This window comes from Pipistrellus hanaki (assembly GCF_964339955.1).
Source record: "Pipistrellus hanaki genome assembly, chromosome: 2".
NCBI classification, from domain to species: Eukaryota; Metazoa; Chordata; class Mammalia; order Chiroptera; family Vespertilionidae; genus Pipistrellus; species Pipistrellus hanaki.
Window position 1 is genome coordinate 21,862,361 of NC_140504.1, and position 20,974 is coordinate 21,883,334.

The window sequence follows — 20,974 nt, forward strand, 5'->3', positions numbered from 1 at the left end:
AGAAAGATGCATATTGACCGTACCTTCACTATGCCTACCAGCCAATCAGTAGTGAGTATGCAAATTAGCAGGCCTAAAATGACAGAGCCAGCCAAAGCAAGCAGGAGGTTTGGGTTGCCCCTGGCAACAGAGGAAGCCAAGCTTCCTGCCTACCCGAATGGCCCCTGAAGGAGAGGCCTGCAAAAGGCCTTCAGCCCCTTACCCAGGCTGGCGACGCCCCTATGGGGTGAGGGTCCCTGCTGGGGAGCATGGCCAGCCTGCAAACAGCCATCAGCCCCTCACCTAGGATGGCCAGGCACCCCAGCAGGGACCCCCACCCTGAAAGGGGTGTGGCCATCCTGAAAACAGCCCTCACCCAGGCTGGCCACGCCTCACCCAGCGGGAACCCTCACCCCATGGGGGTGTGGCTGGCCTGCAAACTACCCCAGCCCCTCACCCAGGCCAGCACCATCCCCAGTGGGGACCCCCACCCGGATCTGGGACACCCTGATCAGGGACACCCGACTCATGCACCAGGCCTCTATACTAATAAAAGAGTAATATGCTAATCAAAGTGGGAGACCTTCCAGACATTCTTCTGGACAAAGTAATGGTGGCTAGGCTGAGGTAGAGGCGGTTGGGGGCAAAGAGGGGAGAGCAGTTCTGGGTGATCAGGCTGGTGGAGTGGGGGGGAGGGGGGCAGTTGGGGTGAGCAGGCCAGCAGACAGAGTGGCGAGGGGCAATCAGGCAGATGATTGGTTAGGAGTGAGCAGTTCCAGCTTGTGAGAGAGGTCCCAGATTGGAGAGGGTCTACACCACTAGTCTATATATATAAAACCTCATTGACCAGAACAGTGGAACAACTGGAATGACTGGTGGCTATGAGGCACACTGCGGCAGCCAACCAGCCTGAACCGGGCCCTCATCGCTCCGGAACCCAGATCTGGGGTGGGGCCAGTTGGCCAACCTCCCCGCAGCCCTTCGGTCTGATGGGCCCCCATTAGCGTGGGCCAGTCAGACACCACCCATGCATGAATTCGTGTACTAGAACTCTAGTTTTATTATATTGACAAAATCATGCACTTAAATTGCAAATGTGTATTTTAATTTAATTCCAACTTTTTTTCTGAAGTTATTTCTCTCTGTGGGATACAATTTTACTTTTAAAATATAAAAAGTAAGGGTTCTTTTCTACATATGCCTGAAATTATAGATAATGGTGGTTAGATGATTTTGGACCAAAACTATTAGGAAGTGTGAAGTTCATGAGAAGCATCCAAAGTATTGGCAAAGATCAATCAGTCTTTATTTCTTGTGACTCTTATCTCATCTCAAATTATCTCTTATTCTGAGTGCCCTATGTTTCACTCTAAATTTAAGTAGCTATTTGTTATGAATGTTTTTTTCTTCATTATATAACCTGGTTTAAGTACAGTTTGAAAACATTTGTTTTGAGGGGGGCATGGTTAGGTTCAACCAAATCTAAAGCCACAGTTACTTTATTGGTTTTTTAAATATTTCTATTGATTTCAGAGAAAGGAAGGGAGATGGAGGGGAAGAGAGAGAGAGAGAAACATCAATGATGAGAGGGCTTCACCCATTGGCTGCTAGGGCATGTGCCCTGACTGGGAATCGAACTTTGGCCTCCTGGTTCATAGGTTGACACTCAATCACTGAACCACACCGGCTGGACTACATATTAGTCATTAAGACTATTATTCACAGTAATTATTAAAAGCAGTAAAACCAGGAGTTATTTGTGATTTATCTTTCTTCCTATCCCTTCATCACTAATTTAAAGATTCAAACAAAGAATAGTATCTGACTTGAATGGTTTACACTCTCAGCTTCATAATTAAAATCTATAAAAGCTACAGATTTTATTTCTCCCAAAATGTGTCAGGTTTTTTTCCATTCTACTACATAGATTTCTCACCTCCCATATGGAGAAATATCCAATAATAATCTAACCAAAGCATTCCTGATCTCAGTCTCTTTTGCTTTTAACATATCCCATATAATTACTATTTTTGTTGTTTTTACCAAGTCATTCCTTAGCACAGATTTTTCTAATAGATGCTTCCTTCAACCACATCTAAAATCCTTGACATGGCTTTCAAGCTAACCTTTATAAGCTAACCTTCTAACTGGACATCCCATTATACATTCATAGCACAATATCAATGCATATAGTAAGTGTGCTGGATGAACAATCATAAACAAGCCTATGAGATAGGTATTACATATTGGTTTTACAAATAAATACTCTCAGAGAGATTGATAAACTGAGTAAACTGTCCAAGAATGTAGCTAAAATTATAGGTATTGGAATTCTGTTACCTATAACAGAATTCTGTTACCTATACCTGTTACCTGTTATATCTTTCTACCGTATTGTGCTGTCCCCCATATATACCACTCAATTTGGTCTAGTCTTGGCTTTTTAAAAAAATATGTTTTTATTGATTTCAGAGAGGAAGGGAGAGGGAGAGAAAGATAGAAGTATCAATGAAGATAATCATTGATCCATGCCTCTGGCATAACACCCCCCCCCCACACACACACACACACACACACACACTGGGGACCTGGTCAACAACCCCAGCATGTGCTCTGACCAGGAATTGAACCTTGTTATCCTGGTTCAAAGGTTGATTCTCAACCACTGAGCCGCAATGCCCGGGCTTGTCTTTGCATTTCCGTGGTTGATATTCCTCCAACTCAGGTTTCGATGTTTTACAAACTTCGAAAACCCAAAAGATTTCAGCAGCTCTCAGAGAGAATCTTTATCTACACCTTCTAATATGCCTAGCATCCAATATTTTCCCCTTCAGCTTCATAGTAGTTTGTCTTACAAAAACAATAAATAGCCCAAGCTGGTTTGGCTCAGTAGATAGAGCATGGCCCTAGGGACTGGAGGGTCCCAGGTTGATTCTTGTCAAGGGCACATGCCTGGGTTGCGGCTGGATCCGCAGCAGGAGGCAGCCAATCAAGATTCTCATCATTGATGTTTCTATATCTCTCTCCCTCTCCCTTCCTCTCTAAAATAAATAAAAACATATTTTTAAAAAATCAATTGTAGACAATTTGGGGAAGGGGGGGCGACTATGAACTCCTCTGAAGACCAATCACCAGATCCACAGACTCCAGGTTAAAAATTCACCAGCAAGATAACTAAGTTCTCTGGGAACAGGAATACTTGCTTAATAATCCTGATTATTAATAATGCCTTGTACAGTGCGCTGCCTACAAGAGCCACTTTAGAAATATTTGCTGATCGATTTTCTCTTAAAGTCAACCAAATGACATCGACAATTATCCCTTGCCTGGACTTTTAAAAGCCCACCGCCGCCGCCCTTCACAAATGACACTAACGACTAACACCAATAACTCGAAATCATTCTTCCGCTATTCACAAGCGGACTACTCGCTCATTCACCAATGTAGGTCTTCCCTTCTCCTTATAGTCCCTCGACTCCCCCCTATAGTCCCTCAGGGCTCCCTCCGTGGCATCCCCAAAGCTAGGTCTACTGCCCACAGGGAGACGGAAAACAACTGATGCTCCCCGTCGCACACACCTCAAAGCAGGAAACGTGGGGTGCAGGGCTTGCCACAACTTCCAAACCCTTTTAATTTACCTTAAATTCCAGGAAAGCGACTGCGGCCGACTGCTTTCGCAGAGCTGAGGAGGGACCAGTTACCAAGATGCTTCCCGACCTCCCCGTTACCATAGTGACTTCTACGGAGCTAAGCGCCCTCCCTCTTCTCGCGATACTTCCCGGCCGCGCGTCAGAAGAGCGGGCCCGAGACCCCGCCCCTGCGAACGCCCGCCCTCCCAGTGTAAGGGGTGTCATTGGACGGCTGAGCGCCGCCTCTAGCTGGGGGCGGAACCTTACTCCTTTTTTTTGTTGGTTTTTTTCCTCTTTCAAAACTCGCGCCGTCGGGTTTTCTTGGTAATATCTTTATAATAAGTGTGTTTCCGTAGGCCCCAAGGAAAAGAGTGTTTTCACTTAGTAAAGACGTCCCACGTCGTCCGGTTCCCCCCGCCCTCCGGGAGAGCGCGCATGCGTGGTAGCGCCCCGAAGATGGCGGAGATAATCGCCGCACTTTTTTTTCAAATAAGTTGGTTCCCAGAAAGCATTGCGCACGTTTGTAACGAATTTCCGTTCGAGTTTGTATTTTAGGCGCCATTTTCGAGTGGAGGACCCGGAGCCGAGACACCGGGGAGAGCGGGGGGTCTGTCCCGCCGTGTCCAGCCTCGGCCTGCGTGGGCCGTCCCGCAGGTAAAGCGCGTCTCTTCCCGGCCGGGCTGTCACACTCCCGCTTCCCGCCCGGTCCGCGCGCAACCCGGGAGAGACGAGGCCTCGGGCCGGAGCCGCCGAAGTCCGCGCCGAGCTGTCGCCGGGAAATCGCTCCCGCTGTCACCCCTCCCCCCCCCCCCCGCCCCGCGGCCGCTCCCGCTCCCGCTCCCCGGCGGCCGGGCTTCCGCGCGCGTCTCCCGGGGGCGCCGCTCCTCGGAGCTGCTTGGGCGTCTCGCGGGGTGCGGGGTGGGGGCTGGGGGTTCCGAACCTCGCGGGTCGCACGAGCCCCGCTGTCTGTCGGGGGGTGGGGGGGAAGGGCGTCGCCCCCGGCCCGTCTCTCCCCTCCCCGAGGAGACTGGCCGCCGGGTCTCTTGGCCCTTCCCTGGCGACCTTTCCAGTTTCTTATCCAAAAGGGATTCCCCTGCGGACGCCGCAGGGACAGACCCCTGTCGCCCCCGGATGATGGCTCCGGAGCGGGCGCGGCCGGGGTCCGATTTGGAAGCCGCGAGTTGGTCCGAGCCCAGCCTCCGCCCGCCCTCCCCGTCGGACTGGGGGGAGACTTGGGGCCGCCCGGAGCTGTCGGCGGGGGGAGGCCGGGGGCGGCGATCGCCCGTTAGCCTTCCGCTTTGGGCTGCGCTCGCCGCCCCGCAGACCTGAGGTGGACACGATCTCCTCGGCGTCCGTGCACCGGCCTGCCCGGCCCCGGGAGCGAGGCGGGGATGCCGGCAGCTGCCAGCGCGCGGAGGTTAACTTGGTGGAGAAAGTGCGCTCCGAGGTGCCGCTGCGCTCGCTCCGGGGGCGGCGGGGCTGGAAGCCGCGAAAAGAGCCGAAGCGGCTGCTCCGTCGCTGCTCGATGCCCGGGCGCGTCTAGGTTCCCCCCGTTTGCTTAGGAACACGCATCGCTCCCTCCTTAGTGCCGGGGTGTCCTGTGCTTTCTTCTCCCCCGAGGGCCCGCCGGCGTGGAGCGCGGTGTTTTTTTAAAAAGAGGCGCCGGGACCCGGGCGCGTGGGGCGGGGTGGAGGCTGAGCTCCCGGGCGCGGGGTCCGGCGGGGAGCGTGGGACGGCGCGGAGGGACCGCGGCTCCGTCTCCCTCACTCGCGCTCTCGCCCGGCCGCAGCGACCATGCCCCGCAAGGGCGCCCAGCCCTCCACCGCCCGGCGCCGAGAGGAAGGGCCGCCGCCGTCCCCGGACGCCGCCAGCAGCGACGCGGAGCCCGAGCCGCCGCCCGGCCGCGCGGGGAGCCCGGCCCCCGACGCCGCAGGTGAGTAGCCCGGCCTCGGCGGGACAGCGCGCTGGGGGGGATGACCCCCACCTCCACCCCTACCCCTCCGGGACGGGCTGGATTTATGGGGCGGGAGCAGAGGGGCTGCAGGGGGGGTTGGCGTCCCAAGATCGCGATGGGGGGAGGGGGGCCGGTAGGTCCGCTCAGGAAAGCGATTTGTCGATTCTCGGGGATCGAACTGAGCCGTCTCTGAGTAACGGTCCTGGAGGGGACGGGGGCGAGGAAGCGGCTTCATTTGTTTTACTCCGTTTCTGCTTGTGGCCTTGTTATTTCCGCGGAAATCGGCCGGGTCAGCCAATAGCCGGTGGACTTTTTTTTTTCCCTTCCCCTTTCGGGCATAATCAACATGACTGTATTAATATAATGGAAAGTTGCTTGACCCTAACCTCACTTCTGTGGTCTTAAAGTTAGACTAAAGAGACGATGATAATGTACTCGAAGCCACCGTAGCCTTTGCGAGTCCAGCAATTAGATGGCATTATGAAGCCCTTGTGACAGAATCGGGGGGGGGGGGGGGGGGGGCCTCAGGAAGGGGTTTCCAGGTGCTCCAAGACCCGGGAAAAGTTGGATCTAGAGCCTTGGGACTTAACCGCCCGAACAGGCGGGCAGCAGGGAGTCAGGTTGCTGTGGTTTTCCCAGATTTGCTTTATGATGGATGTAGTGTTTTGATTCCTAAGAAGTATATTTGTATAGGTTTTGTGACTGGTGGCATTCCTTTGAAGAATTTTCTTAATCAAATCAAGATGAAAGATTCTCATCACCTATGAGCTTAGGGTAATACTGTTTAAGTGGAAAAAAAGCGATTCCTATGTTTCTTAAACAATATCTCCAGAGATTTAGTAGGCTCTAGTCCTCAGAACGAATTGCACTAATGCAGGCTTCTCCCTTCTCCCTCTCCCCTCCCCGCTTTGCCTTTCCTTTCCTTTGACTGACTTAGAGACTCCAAGTGAGGACATTGATAATAGAAGTTTAGAAGAGATTTTGAATAGCATCCCTCCTCCCCCGCCTCCTGCAATGACCAATGAAGCCGGAGCGCCTCGACTTATGATAACTCACATTGTAAACCAGAACTTCAAATCCTATGCTGGGGAAAAAATTCTGGGACCTTTTCATAAGGTATTTGCCCATTTTAAATAACTATTGAAAGATAATGAGTCGTTATTACAAGATATTTCAGTTTTGTAACTATTTATCCTGGTTGAGGCACACCTGGTGTTTGCTTTTAACAACAAATTAGCTTTTGTTTTATCTGATTATCTTTGGTACCTCTTTACCTATTATAAAATTGTTTTCACTGAATAGAATTGGTAAGTTTTTGTTTGAAGGGAGTATTTTCTATTTACTATTAGAATGAATTTTGTAAAAAGTTAGAATTAGAATGTGGCCTTTTTTAAAGTGTTCAAGCTTGTGGCAAAGTAGTAAGAAAATTTAAATTGTGTTATTTAAATTCTGGTTAGCAATGCAAACCAGAATAGTTGTTGATTTGCTGCATGTTAAAGAAATAAGCTGTTTAAAATCAGTAGTATGACCTTTTAAACTTCACTTTGATTTTTTTTTTTTTTCTGTTCTTTTTATGCAGCGCTTTTCCTGTATTATTGGGCCAAATGGCAGTGGCAAATCTAATGTTATTGATTCTATGCTTTTCGTGTTTGGCTATCGAGCACAAAAAATAAGATCTAAAAAACTCTCGGTACTAATACATAATTCTGATGAACACAAGGATATTCAGAGTTGTACTGTGGAAGTTCATTTTCAAAAGATAATTGATAAGGTAAGAGACTTTGACTAGTTATTTGCAACTTTGAGTTCTTACTCAGATAATTTAATACAAATAATTTAAATACATTACACGTTTTATTTTTGGCTTAAATTTGTGTTTTAAAAGTTAGTGTCTGGTTAAAGCAGAACACATTATTGATTTAGTTACCTCCGTGACCATACTTTCTTTTTGAGGAGGGTTGGTGGTAGCTGTTAAAATGTTAAAAATTTTAGCCAGGAAAATTAATTTTAAGTAGTTCATAGTAGTTAGTGCTTACCTTTTTGGAATAAAGCATCAAGCAGTTTTAATGTTCTGAGCGCCAAATAGGCATTCTTTTACTATACATTTTTGGTTTGTTTTTTAAGTTATATTTTATTGCTTTCAGATGAATTACCTAAACTTGGAAATGTAACAGTTGCCTAAGTTTAATCATCTCTGTTATTTCAGTTCACATTAAATCGAATGTTATTTGTAGTTCTGTGTATTTGATAAGAAAGAGCTTTGATTCACTTTAAACTACTCTTTTAAAACAGGGGATGGGTTAAGCTAACACGTTTGTTTTCTAGAAAAGGAGACAATTGTAGGTAAAATGACTCTTCAGATTAGTTACAGTTTTGTTAGTATAGGTTTTTTTCCTCTTATAATTAATGATTAACTTTGAAAATTTATGCTTCAAAAATGGCCAGAACCTAAAAATATAGAAATTTAATTACACAAGGAGGAGAAATGTGACTTGGCTCATAGGTTTTGTTTTAATTTTTTCTTAATATAAAGGGCTTTAAATTTATGTAGTGGCATCTATTTTAATTTTTTTTCCCCTCAGGTTTTTTTTTCTTGTTGCTTAGGTTTTTATTGTACAGTTTGAATTGCAGATTTTGTTCCATTGCCTATAAGTTACATTTTATTCATGTAAATTTTAAGTCATAATTTCAAAATGACATAGCTTTTAAGGGCACGTGGGTTTAAAGTAGATTTGTGCTTCACTTTTTAAATCTGATCTTTTTTTTTCTTTAATGTGCAGAGTATAGTTGTCAATTTTTTACAATTCTTTTACCTTCATTTAAAGTATATTTCCCCTCCCCCACAAAAAAAATTATTTGTATCATCTCATTACTGCCTGCCTTCTTTTTTCCTTGAATCATTCTTTGCAAGTTTTTTGTTTTGTTTTGTTTTTTTGTGGACTAGTAATTTATCAATATGAGTTAATTCGTGAAAAGTAACTATTTCGAGTTTATATGCATGTTCTTTAAAATTTTTAATCCATATAATTAGTTTCAATTGACTTGAATAAAAGGTGGAGCAGTAACTTAATACCAAAATTGTTTCTGGTTTTGTTTTTCCTCAAAACAGGAAGGGGATGATTATGAAGTCATTCCTAACAGTAACTTCTATGTATCCAGGACGGCCTACAGAGATAATACTTCTGTCTATCACATAAGTGGGAAGAAAAAGACATTTAAGGATGTTGGAAATCTTCTTCGAAGCCATGGCATTGACTTGGACCATAATAGATTTTTAATCTTGCAGGTAAATTTATTAAAGACTTTAGAGGCCCTCTTATTCCTATTACTTTTGTGGGAGGGTTTTGTTTTTAGTTATTTTGTGTGTTGTTTTTGGTAGTTGTTGTGGTGTGTGTGTTTCCAATAAAGTTTACGGGAATTTTCCCTGATGGATGAATCCTGTATTTCTGAGGCCTTAAAGTCCTGTAGCAGCACATCATGGTTTACATACTATAGTCAAGATGCGAATCATTATTTGCTGCTCTAGAAATTTAAGGAAATTCATTCAAAACTATATTTTCATCATCAGATACTCATGTTTGAGTGGACTGACATACTTGTTCCGCTCTAGCAGCACGTAAATATTGGCGTAGTGGAATAAACATTAAACACCAATATTATTGTGCTGCTTTAGCGTGACAGGGATATAGCAACTATTTATCATTTTTGTTTGTATTTCCCTTTAGGATAAAATTTTAAATGAGATTCATTATCTCCTAATACTTATTTTCCTTTGCTTTTGTTCTTATTCCTGCTAATATTATATAGCCAAAAAGAAAAGACTCTGTACACTTGGTGTTTCCGAATTTACCTGAGTATCTAGCTAATTTAATTTTTTTTTTTTTTTTTTTTTTTTTTTTTTTAACACTTAGAATGGTTAACAAAAGCTTAACTCAAGTTGGTTTTTGTTTTGGTTAGAATGGCCTATTTGAAACCACTATTGGAAGATCAGAGAGTAACTGATATTTTATTCTTAAGTATCAGGACTGTTAACGTTTTTTTAAAGGGGTATAAAATTAAGTACCTGGTGTTCAGTTGATTTTTATTAGAAAACCTGTATTCTTTATTTGAGTAAGGGTATATTCTACCAAAATTGCTTGGTTAAAAAAAAATCCCTTCTCTTTTCTTCTTTATGTGTTACCTTTTTTTAAAAGTTTTTAGTGTAAAGCATAGCTTTGTCAGATGTATTAAAAATTTTTTGAGGCTATCTTTTTTCTGGGCCCTGTCCAGAGTCACCAAGAGTATCATAATTAAGGCAAAAAACTGTGTTGTGATATAGAGTTGCTAATATTCTTTAGTATCTTGTCCTACTGATTTTACACTAAATTGGGAATTTTTATTTGATACTAAAAGTTTTGTTAGGAGAACGTGAGTGTTCCAATAACAAACTTTTAAAATTTTAACCCCTTTTTCCATTTTATCTTTGTTCCTCAACAAAGAAAATATTACTTTTAGACATGCATAGTGTATGTACAAGGTAAATAATAATCATTCTAAAATGAGTTATATTAATATCTTTTGTTACCAGACACAGTACATTTGTAATACTTCTATAACCCAAACTAATTTTTTTTTTTTTAATGTTGGGAAGTCAGTTCTGGATCTAAAATTTGAGTTAACACAGACGTGGAATTAAAACTTTTTGGAGATTTAACAATAAAATTTAACTTTTTATAGACTTATGTTTAAAAACTTGGTTTAGTTAATTATGTATGAAAAGTTATATCCCTTTATAATAAATTTGATAATTATACCATTTTGCAAGAATCTATTTGTGTCTGTCTTTTGTTTATAATTTGCTATTTACTGTTTTCTTGGGTTAATCAAAGTTTAACACATGTGCAAAGACATTAAAATAAAGTGGGCTGCATTTTAATCCTTATAAGGGTAATTTTTTTTCTTGGTGCAGATCTCTCCATAGTTCAGTAATAAAGGAAGCTAAGTAACAGCTTCCCCCAAAAAATAAGAATTTTTAAATTGTCAACTTTATATTAATTATATACTTCTCAAGTACCTAAGATACTTAAGCCATTTGTCCTCATGATAATATCAATCTTTTTATGTCATCTTAACATTTAAATTGTTTTAAATATTTTTAATATCAAGTTAAACTTTCCAAGTTAACAGATTAAATTCCATTTGATTAGAACTTTAGGAACTCACCTGGTAGGAAAAAGAAAGAGGGATTAGACTAGGTAGAACTAATAATGCCTCATTTAAAAGTTTGAGGGAAAGTTACCCTGGTTTTTATGGGTTTTTATTTAGTTCCTTATCTAAATCGACTCCTGTACTAAAGATTTAAAGCATTTGAAGGTAAGTAAGAATGTGGTTTTTATTTCTTTCCCTCCCACTGAAGAATGTTTACTTAAAAACTATCTGTGGTTTGAGAGGCTGGATGTGTAGAGATATAATAATTACCATCTAAGACATAGTGATTACTTTGAATAAAATGTATAGACTGGCCAGGGATCATGTTCAACAGAAGTCCATTGGGTAAATTTTTTTACAGTGTTTATATTATTTTATATTATTTTAGTACATTCTTCTAGAAGGCATTTCTACCATTTGAATCCATTTAAAATCCACTCAAATAAGTACCTAATAAAGAGTACTATGCTAAGATGCTATAAATGATACAAAGATGGTTAAATCCTATTCCTGTCCTTACAGGCACTTATACATGATTTCAAAAGGTGTTAGATAAAATAATTGACCATTGTACTTTCCATACTTCTATATTTATTCTTTTATATATACCTGATTTGGGAGCCTTTGTTCCATTATAATAGCTATCTGTGTAAACAAGTAGGGTTTTATTAGCTCTGAAAAGCATTTTTTGATGACTATAACTTATAAGTTAGGTTTAGTTGATTTGGATGCATTTGCTCCCTTCAAGGTGTCAAACTTTTCAACTTCATATGCTTTGTGTTTATATATTTTTTTTTTTTTGAAAGAAGAGGTTTATTGGAGAAGGCTTTAGCAAGGAGTGCTTTGTGTTTATATTATAAAATCTTAATTAAAATTGAAGACAAGAACCAAGATTTTCTTTCTTTTTTTTTTTTTTTAAACCTGTACTCTTTTTACTTTTTTTTTTTTTTTAATATATTTAATTGATTTTACACAGAGAGGAATTGAGAGGGACAGAGAGTTAGAAACGTCAATGAGGAGAGAAACACCGACCAGCTGCCTCTTGCACACCCCCCACTGGGAATGTGCCCGCAACCAAGGTACATGCCCCTGACCGGAATCGAACCCAGGACCCTTCAGTCTGCAGGCCGACGCTCTATCCACTGAGCCAAACCGGTCCCGGCAAGATTTTCTTCTTATTGTTTAATAATTTGGAGATCAGAATAACTTACCTCTGAGTTGTTAACTATCCATCTCTTTCCAGGATAGTTACCCTAAATCTAGCATGACATGCAGACTTGCCCTCTCCCACCCTCTTTGAAATCAATTAAAAAAATATTTTTTAAAAGATAAAGGACATTAATTTACAGTGAAAATGGAGAACATAAAAAAATTACGACTAGGTAAAAATTCAAAGTTCAGTAATTATGGGTTATTTGTGATGCAAACACTCATGTCTGTCTTTAGAATCTTGTAGGCCTTATTAGAGGGGAAAGTTTTATTCTTGAGTTCATGTGGTTCGTGCTTTTACTAAAATTTAAAATTTTTTGAGTAAGAATAAAGAATCATATTCCTCATAGATTTTTATGTTGTATTCCTGTAAATTAAATTATCAAAGAATGGTATAGCTGAATCACAATAAGTTAATATTTAAGGCTTTGTAGTATAAATATTCTCTTGAAGTTTGATTGCTATTCCTGTGATACTCTTAGAAACCATAGTTGAGCCCTGGCCGGTATGGCTTAGTGCTTAGAGCATTGGACCGTGCACTGGAGGGTTGCTGGTTTGTTCCCCCGTCCATGACGTGTACTTGGATTGCAACTGCAGTTCGATCTCTGCCCTGGTTGGGGCTCATGTGGAAGGCAATCAATATGCTTCACCTTAATATTTCCCTCTCCCTCTCCCCAGCCTTCTCCCTCCCTTCCATGCTCTGTAAAAAGTGAATAGAAAAAATCCTCGGGTGAGGATTAACAAAAACACACACAAAAACATTGTTGATATTTTCCACTGTTGTTTAATGTCTCTGATATATTTTGAACATAATTTAAACAGTCTGTAGTAAATAATAGAAAGAAAAAAAAGTCAAGTTGATGCTTTAAAATTTTCTCTGAAATGTATTAAGTTTATGGCCCTAAAATTAAAACTATATTTTATAATTTCCTGTGGAATAGGTAATATTTCTGCAAAATAAAGATAGGGTCCTCTGGGCACAGACTATCAACTCACAGATTATATATGAAATGGCACAAAATGGAAAAAGAAATGAGAAAAAAGGACATCAAGAAATATCCAAGGTTGCCATTGGAGTGCCATAGCAGTCCTAATAGTCAAGTGACAAGTAGAGGCCTAAATGTTCTCACAGCTTGACGGTTCAATAGTGTTATGTAATCTGATCATAACTGGTAAAAAAATAAATAAATGAATAAATAAATAAATAAATAAATAACTTGCATGCCATATAATAAAACAATCTAAAACTGAATGTTATATGGGACTTGAGATGGAACTATTTGGATTCATAAATGCCCTTGTCTACATTTATTTTCAGCTGGGCAACCTTGTTAGATGAAAAGGAACTACAACTGTATGTCCTTCATTTTAATTGGGGTTAGAGGAAGGAGGAACAAATAACCAAAAACAAGTAACTACTATACCCATAGCTAGGCAGTTTCCTAATAGTGGTAGTCCATCTCTTCAATGAGTAATTTGGCCAAAAAAAAAGTTATGTGTTTAGGAATATTTTTATCAATGTAAACTGGCATATTGAATACCAACTTTTGGTTATCTGAAAAATGTATACTGTGCTTAAGTTTTGTGACCAATTAACTCAGATATGTGAGTTCTCTTGGCATAATTTTAATACCGGTGTCAGCTATTATTTGGATTATAAATATTAACCCAAAAGATATAAACAAGTAGATGGATGGTTCTCGTCTGAGGGTAGTTTAAGTTATTACTGCTAGGGAAGGGGAGATGCTCCTGTCTTCTAGTGGCTCGGGGACAGAGATCCTATTAAAAATCCTAAGAAGCCCAGCATAGCTCCCACAACAAAAAACATCTAGTGCAGAATGTCTGTAGTGTCAATATTGATAAACCTTGCTTATAAAAATTTTGAATAACGGCTTTTTCAATAAGTGGGATTCATCCACCCTGTTGTAATGCAAAGCTTTGTATATTTTTCCAGGCTTAAATCTTGTCTAAAATTTAAAACTGTTGCTGCAAATATTTGGAAAGAGCTAGTCATTAAAAGAAGGATAAAATATACTTAATATAAATAAATATCTACATATTTTAGTTTAAACACCAATTTATTTAAAACACTAATTCATACATACTGAAGAACAAAAAAAAAGTGAAGTTTTAAAGTTCGTACTACAGATTTTAAACAGCTTGATTTTTTTTTTTTTTTTAACATGCAGCAAATATACAAAGTATGGTTTTCATTGCAACATGACACAACTTAAATCTGAACAGGCTCTTTGGATAACATTTCACTTTGTATTTGATAATCATGTGCTGCTTGTTGTCAAAGTAGAAAATGTGGTGATGTATAAATATTATTAAAAATTATTCCTATGAGATTTTAAAATGAAATGTTTATTTTTTTTAACTTCATAATTATGTTGAGGCTTTTGGTAAATATGATACATTTTCATAAGCAAGTTTTACCCTCAATTTTTAGGGTTCATTCATAAGTAAATATTTAAATTGAGAAAGAGTAATATATTCTTTTTAAATGTGTAAATTTTTATCTTTTGTTTTTGCTATTTTTCTGAAATAGGAGTATTTGTGTGTTTTTAACTAGACTGCCCCTTATGTTGTAAATAGCAGCATTTTGTCTGAGCATGTTCAGACAAAATTTTCTCTGCTACCAAACCAAATGACTTGCCTGGTAGTCAGCCTTAAAGGTTACTGTTTGTGGATTTCTTTCTTTTTTTTCTCTTTGTAATTAAACTGCATCAATACTAATATGTAATGTTCTTCTAAGATTTTAATTACAATTCAAAATTTAGTATTAATGATTGCAAACAGAAGTTTTTCAGGGTCATGTATCAGGACCTTTAGTTTTCAGTCAATTGGATTTCTTCTATTATTACCATGAGAAAAACAGGTCATTTTCTTTTCCAGTTAATGATCTTGCTTTTAGAAAGTTAGAACTTTGAGACATCCTTATGAAGCCCAGCACTTGAGCAACTTAAAACACCAGATTTATATAGAAAGTTTAATAATACTATTCACCTTGAGTCGGGATGATCAATGAAGGGTCTTTTTAAAAAATTCTTGGTTTTAAAATAAGAGCTCTAATTGTGTTATTAGTACCCTGTTTCCCCGAAAATAAGACAGTGTCTTATATTAATTTTTTCTCCCAAAGTTGCGTTAGGTCTTATTTTCAGGGGATGTCTTATTTTTGGGGAAGCATGATAATTGGTAATGTCTCCACAATAATCAAATTATAGATTATATGGCTAATCTTGCTTAGTAAAAATTAATAGTTTTATTTATATTGAATGAATATTGTAAATGGGAACTTCCTTTGGTTCTGCATATATGTGGGTGTATACTATAAGAGTTTATGCAAGAAGTATAAATACATATTTCTTATCCCCTTACGTGAAATTTTAACTATTAAGAATATCAGTGGAGCCCTAACCAGTTTGGCTTAGTGGATAGAGCATCGGCCTGAGGACTGAAAGGTCCCAAGTTCAATTCCGGTCAAGGGCATGTATGTTGGTTGCGGGCACATTCCCAGTAGAGAGTGTGCAGGAGGCAGCTGATTGATGTTTCTCTCTCATTGATGTTTCTAATTCTCTATCCCTCTCCCTTCCTTTCTATAAAAAATCAATAAAATACTTTTTTTTTTTTAAATCAGTGGAAAGAACTTTTTTTCTTCCCTCCCCCCCCCCCCCCAAAGAAGAAGGGAGAGAGAGATAGAAACATCAATGATAAGGGAGAATCATTGATTGACTGCCTCCTGAATGTGCCCCACCCCCCCACTGGCGATCTAGCCCACAACCTAGGCATGTGCCCTGACCTGGAAATCACCTGTGGTCTCCTGGTTCATATGTTGACACTCAACCATTGAGCCACACTGGCCTGATGAGGGGACATTTTTTATTTGTATCTTATTAAATATCCAAACTACTGACTTACAACACTTAATTGTTGGTTACTAATGGATTTGTTAATTGTTCCTAATTTAAAGTTGATGTAGCTAAACATTCACAATGAGTGTGAAATAATGACTTGTTTTAAAGGGTGAAGTTGAACAGATTGCTATGATGAAACCAAAAGGCCAGACTGAACATGATGAGGGTATGCTTGAATATTTAGAAGATATAATTGGTTGTGGACGGCTAAATGAACCTATTAAAGTCTTGTGTCGAAGAGTTGAAATATTGAATGAACACAGAGGAGAGAAGGTGAATCTTTTGTACATTTTTGTTGTAAATCAGAAGGTTTCATTTATTAGCAAATTTTAGGAATCAAATATTTAAGTTACTGTCTATTATAATTATTTAAAAATGTTTTCTATTTTAGATTGATTTTTATATTTTTTTATTAATATTTTAATGCAGTTTATATGTTTTATCCCATTTTGGCATACTTTAAATTCAGATTGTACATTTGAAGTGTTGTGTTTGTTTTTTTTAACAATCTGTACACTTGATTTTTGTAGTTAAACAGAGTTAAGATGGTGGAAAAGGAAAAAGATGCCTTAGAAGGAGAGAAAAACATAGCAATCGAATTTCTTACCTTGGAAAATGAAATATTTAGAAAAAAGAATCATGTTTGTCAATATTACATGTAAGTACCTTTATGTATCTGACAATAAGTCAAATCCGGTTGTTGTTGTTTTTCCTGTATTAGAGCAATGTGAAGTAAAAAAAGTATAAAAATTATTTTATGTAATAATTCATTAAATTGGAGTTGTTTACCATAGTATTGAAGTTGACTTTTAAAGTATGCTTTAAGTTAGCAAGTGGGCTCACAAGTATTTATTACTATACTTAATAGTTTTATATATACTTTTTAGTTCCTATGACAAGACATAATTTTATTTATAAATGGATCCTATTTTGTTCCTAAATCTAGTCACCCGGTTTGCTATTTCCCCCGCCCCCCACCCTCCTTCCTCCATACACTCATTCCCCCAATAGTCCCAGGTATTTGTAAATTGGCTGTAGTTAAGAATATTTTAGAAATGGCTGGTTTTACTAAAATCCGTTACATAATTTTAAAAATGGAATTTTGGGATCTCCAATTTCTTTTTCTCCCTCTAGTCATGACCTGCAGAAACGAGTTGCTGACATGGAAACTCAAAAGGAAAAAATTAATGAAGATACCAAAGAAATTAATGAGAAGAGCAGTATGCTATCAAATGAAATGAAAGCTAAGAATAAAGCTGTAAAAGATGTAGAGAAGTAATAATTTTTTGGAAAGTACTATAAGTATTTAAAGTCAGTTAATTTTATTATCTGTATGTATATGTATCTAATTATAAACTTGCTGGTAGCACATGAGCATAATACATTTGCCGGCATATAAAATGGTCTCCTTTTGCAGACAAAATGAAACATTTAATTGCCCTGCATCCAGTACAGTCATCATTAGATTTGAGTGCTCGATGCTAAAGTCTTAAAATAATGGAGGATGCTACCCCCTTGTGGCAGAATTTCATAAACAAAACCTCACAGCGAAAATAAGTATTTAATCTGGCAGATTGTTTTAAGAATAAAGAGTTCACAGATGTAATTGAAGTAGAATTGGGGTTATTTTAGATAGGATTTTTTAAGTTTTACTTTTATGAAAAGAAAATTTTATGCCTAAATATCGTAGTCCATGGGGAATGTAATTATTTCCCATCCAGAGTAGAAGGGCAAAATAACTCTCATAATCACTTGATGGCTTTCTCAAATGGGGGTGGGGGGTGGGGTGTTAGGATCAACTTGAAAATAGGTAATTTTAGGACCCTACCTTTTAAAAGCTTGGATACATTTATAGAGGAAATGTCCAGGCAGGGTATAATATGCCTTTAAATATCTGAGTATCTAAAAATAATGATTTGATGAATTTCTTGCTTTGCTAGGAAACTGAATAAAATTACAAAATATATTGAGGAAAACAAAGAAAAATTTACACAGCTAGATTTGGAAGATGTTCAAGTTAGAGAAAAATTAAAACATGCTTCGAGTAAGGCTAAAAAGCTTGAGAAACAACTTCAAAAAGAAAAAGAAAAGGTGGGTTTTTGGCAAGAAATTCTTAAAATTTAATGTCTGCATATCAGATCTAGATTTTATGATTTTTCATGGATGTGCTTGACCCTTATTATCTAAGAGAATGTGTGGGGATTCTGAATATGTGTTTAAGATTGATCTCCAAACCTGATGTTTTCCCCAAAACATTCATTGATTTTGAGTTTTAGAGCATATGTTTCTATGATATAGTATATTGTTGGAGAAACATTTACCAAATTAGCAATTCTACTTTGGTGATAAATAATATTCTTTTTACTAGGATAGTAGTTTAAAAAGATTTTTTTGTTGTTATGTATTATAGGCTTAAAAATATTACCTCTTACAAAAATTAAATTGAATTCCTCCTTAATAAAGGAGGGAAGGGAGGGGGGATGGAGGATTGGAATGGGAGGTTGAGGACAAATATGTGATACCTTAATCAATAAAGAAATTAATAAAATAAGGAGGGAAGGGAAAGTTGGTAATTTCAACAAGGTGTTTTTAAAAATAAAGAACTTTGGATCAGAATGACTACCTTGCTAGGGGCCAGACTCTAATAATTAATTTGGGACCTTTTCAAACTATGCTCATTGCTCTATCACAGTGGTCGGCAAACCTGTTAGTCAACAGAGCCAAATATCAACAGTAGAACAATTGAAATTTCTTTTGAGAGCTAAATTTTTTAAACTTAAACTATATAGGTAGGTACATTGTTATTAACTTAATGAGGATACATGGTATTTTGTGGAAGAGCAACACTCAAGGAGCCAAAGAGCCATATGTGGCTCTCAAGCCGCAGTTTGCCGACTACTGCTCTATCAGATACTAATAGATATGACACCTAAGCTCTCATGTAATTACGGTATACAGTAATTATAATGTTGGCTTTGTTTTACCTTATAAGCATTTTCTAAATGTATTTTTTCATAAAATACTTTCTTCTTGGTATAATAACAAATATTACATGAATCAATGTTTGTTGAATGCCATTTAAGGAAATGTTAAACTTTGCTATTACTAGATCATCAGAAGAAACAAAATACTATATGGATTTGGGAGTAACCTCTAAATTGGACAGATACCCAAATGTAACTATTATTGAGGAATTGGCCTTTGGGCATCAAATGTGGGTAAATGGTTATTGGTAGTAATGGAATAAAGTAGTAGTCCTATATGATAACTCTGGAAGGGTCAAGTTATGAAAGATCTTAGGATTTGAGGGAAGCTGCGGGGTATAAAAGTAATTTGTGGTAAGTTTTAATATACCATGATGGATAGTTTTTAGAGGTCTCATATAGTCTTGAGTTTTTTAATAGGTGAAAGGATAATTATCTCCTGAAGTTGACCCAGGCAGGGAGAATTTTATTCATAAGGAATCAGGAATTCATAATAGTAGCTTTACCATTAGACTGAGAATATAGAAAGTTCAGTAAATGGTTAAGAAAATACTTGCAGATATCCTTTGCAGATATCCTTTTTTACTACAGAGAGAAAGAAGTACTTGTTGAAACTAATTCAAATCTAAATACAAAGAAAGCACAAAGACCTGGAAGACCCTGAGAAATGCTTATTAATAAGTCAAATGTTGTTGGTATTGGACAGCCTTACACACATGCTCCTATACCTTTAAATTGTTTTATAATCTTAGGTAGAAGAATTTGTAAGTATACCTGCCAAGAGTGAGAAGATCATAACTGAGACAACAACTAGAAAGAATACCCTTGAGAAGGAAAAAGAGAAAGAAGATGACAAATTAAAGGAAGTGATGGATAGCCTTAAACAGGAAACACAAGGGCTTCAGAAAGAAAAAGAAGTAAGATTCATCATCATTTGGTGTTTTAGTGGCTTTTTTAACTCGATTGTTTTTGTAGTAATAGTGAAAACTGACCTGTTAGAAGAAAAAGTTTGGACCTTTAATATCTAACCTAACATTCCTAAAAATAGCCTATACTATCTGTCTTTTCTGCTGTTTGTTTGTTTTTGTTTTGTTGTTTTTTGTGGGGTTTTTTGTGTGTGTTTTTTTATTAATCAGAATTTATAGAGGTTACAGAAAATGTAACACGTCCAATACTTTGTTATATATGCCATTCTTTGTTGACCCTATTTATTTCATAATCAAATTTTCTTTTTCATCTTAAATTATTTTCTTGGTAACCATCTATAGAAACCTGGGACACACTAAGTACACAGGTTACATCCCTTGTTTTGCTTCTATAGCTCTTATATGATAGTTTAAACTACAGTCCTTGTATTAGTTCTTGGTTCAAGTCATCTTTGATCTTACATAGGTTATGTCTCCAAGTCATATTCCTCAAAGTAGCAAAAAATAATAACCTATCTTATGAATCTTTATAAAAATAAAATATATGTATACTCATAAGTGCCTTAAAATTAAGAAATTAGGAAATATTAGATAGCTATTACATTATTTTAGCATTTGATTAATAAGAGTATTATAAGCACAAAATTTAGCTGTATTTATATTTCACCATGTTTTAATAGATAATGGTAATTGAATTAAATTTTTTTTTTAATATATTTTATTGATTTTTCACAGAGAGGAAGAGAGAGGGATAGAGAGTTAGAAACAGTTAGAAACGTCAATGAGAGAGAATCATCGACCAGCTGCCTCTTGCACACGCCCTACTGGGGATGTGCCCGCAACCAAGGTAACGATACATGCCCTTGACCGGAATCGAACCTGGGACCTTTCAGTCCGCAGACCGACACTCTATCCACTGAGCCAAACCGGTGCCGGCTAAATTGACTTATATACATAAATTAGACTTATGTATGTACAGCCTTTGTATTTTAATTATTCCTCAATAGTGTTAGTTTTTTGTTTTTGTTGTTTTCATTACAGGTGTAATAAATTCTATTTTGGAATATGGACATATTCTAATGTTACACAACTGTATAAGTAGGGTACCCATATAGTAAAGTGGCAGTGAATAATACAGTGGCTTTCATAATGGAATATATTATGAATATAGTTTTCACATTTGTTCATC

At 38.2% G+C, this 20,974-nt stretch overlaps 2 protein-coding genes across 3 annotated transcripts in view; one reads left to right on the forward strand and one right to left on the reverse strand.

The window, feature by feature from the left end:
* The window catches only part of IFT80 (intraflagellar transport 80), a 90,929-nt gene extending 87,192 nt beyond the window's left edge, over window positions 1-3,737 (reverse strand). Inside the window, exon 1 of one of the 2 annotated variants that reach the window (XM_084876015.1) lies at window positions 3,618-3,737. The gene's annotated coding sequence lies outside the window, so the exon portion shown is untranslated. The remainder of the gene's footprint in view (window positions 1-3,617) is intronic. The other variant, XM_084876017.1, reaches the window with a different exon arrangement.
* Window positions 3,738-3,816: 79 nt separating this feature from the next.
* Window positions 3,817-20,974, forward strand: part of SMC4 (structural maintenance of chromosomes 4) — a 38,987-nt gene continuing 21,829 nt past the window's right edge. Inside the window, exons 1-10 of the mRNA XM_084876012.1 lie at window positions 3,817-4,262; window positions 5,398-5,541; window positions 6,500-6,678; window positions 7,142-7,333; window positions 8,672-8,848; window positions 15,984-16,148; window positions 16,406-16,533; window positions 17,010-17,150; window positions 17,816-17,966; window positions 19,612-19,776. Coding sequence (XP_084732138.1) covers window positions 5,403-5,541; window positions 6,500-6,678; window positions 7,142-7,333; window positions 8,672-8,848; window positions 15,984-16,148; window positions 16,406-16,533; window positions 17,010-17,150; window positions 17,816-17,966; window positions 19,612-19,776 — 1,437 coding nt within the window. The 5' untranslated portion in view covers window positions 3,817-4,262; window positions 5,398-5,402. The remainder of the gene's footprint in view (window positions 4,263-5,397; window positions 5,542-6,499; window positions 6,679-7,141; window positions 7,334-8,671; window positions 8,849-15,983; window positions 16,149-16,405; window positions 16,534-17,009; window positions 17,151-17,815; window positions 17,967-19,611; window positions 19,777-20,974) is intronic.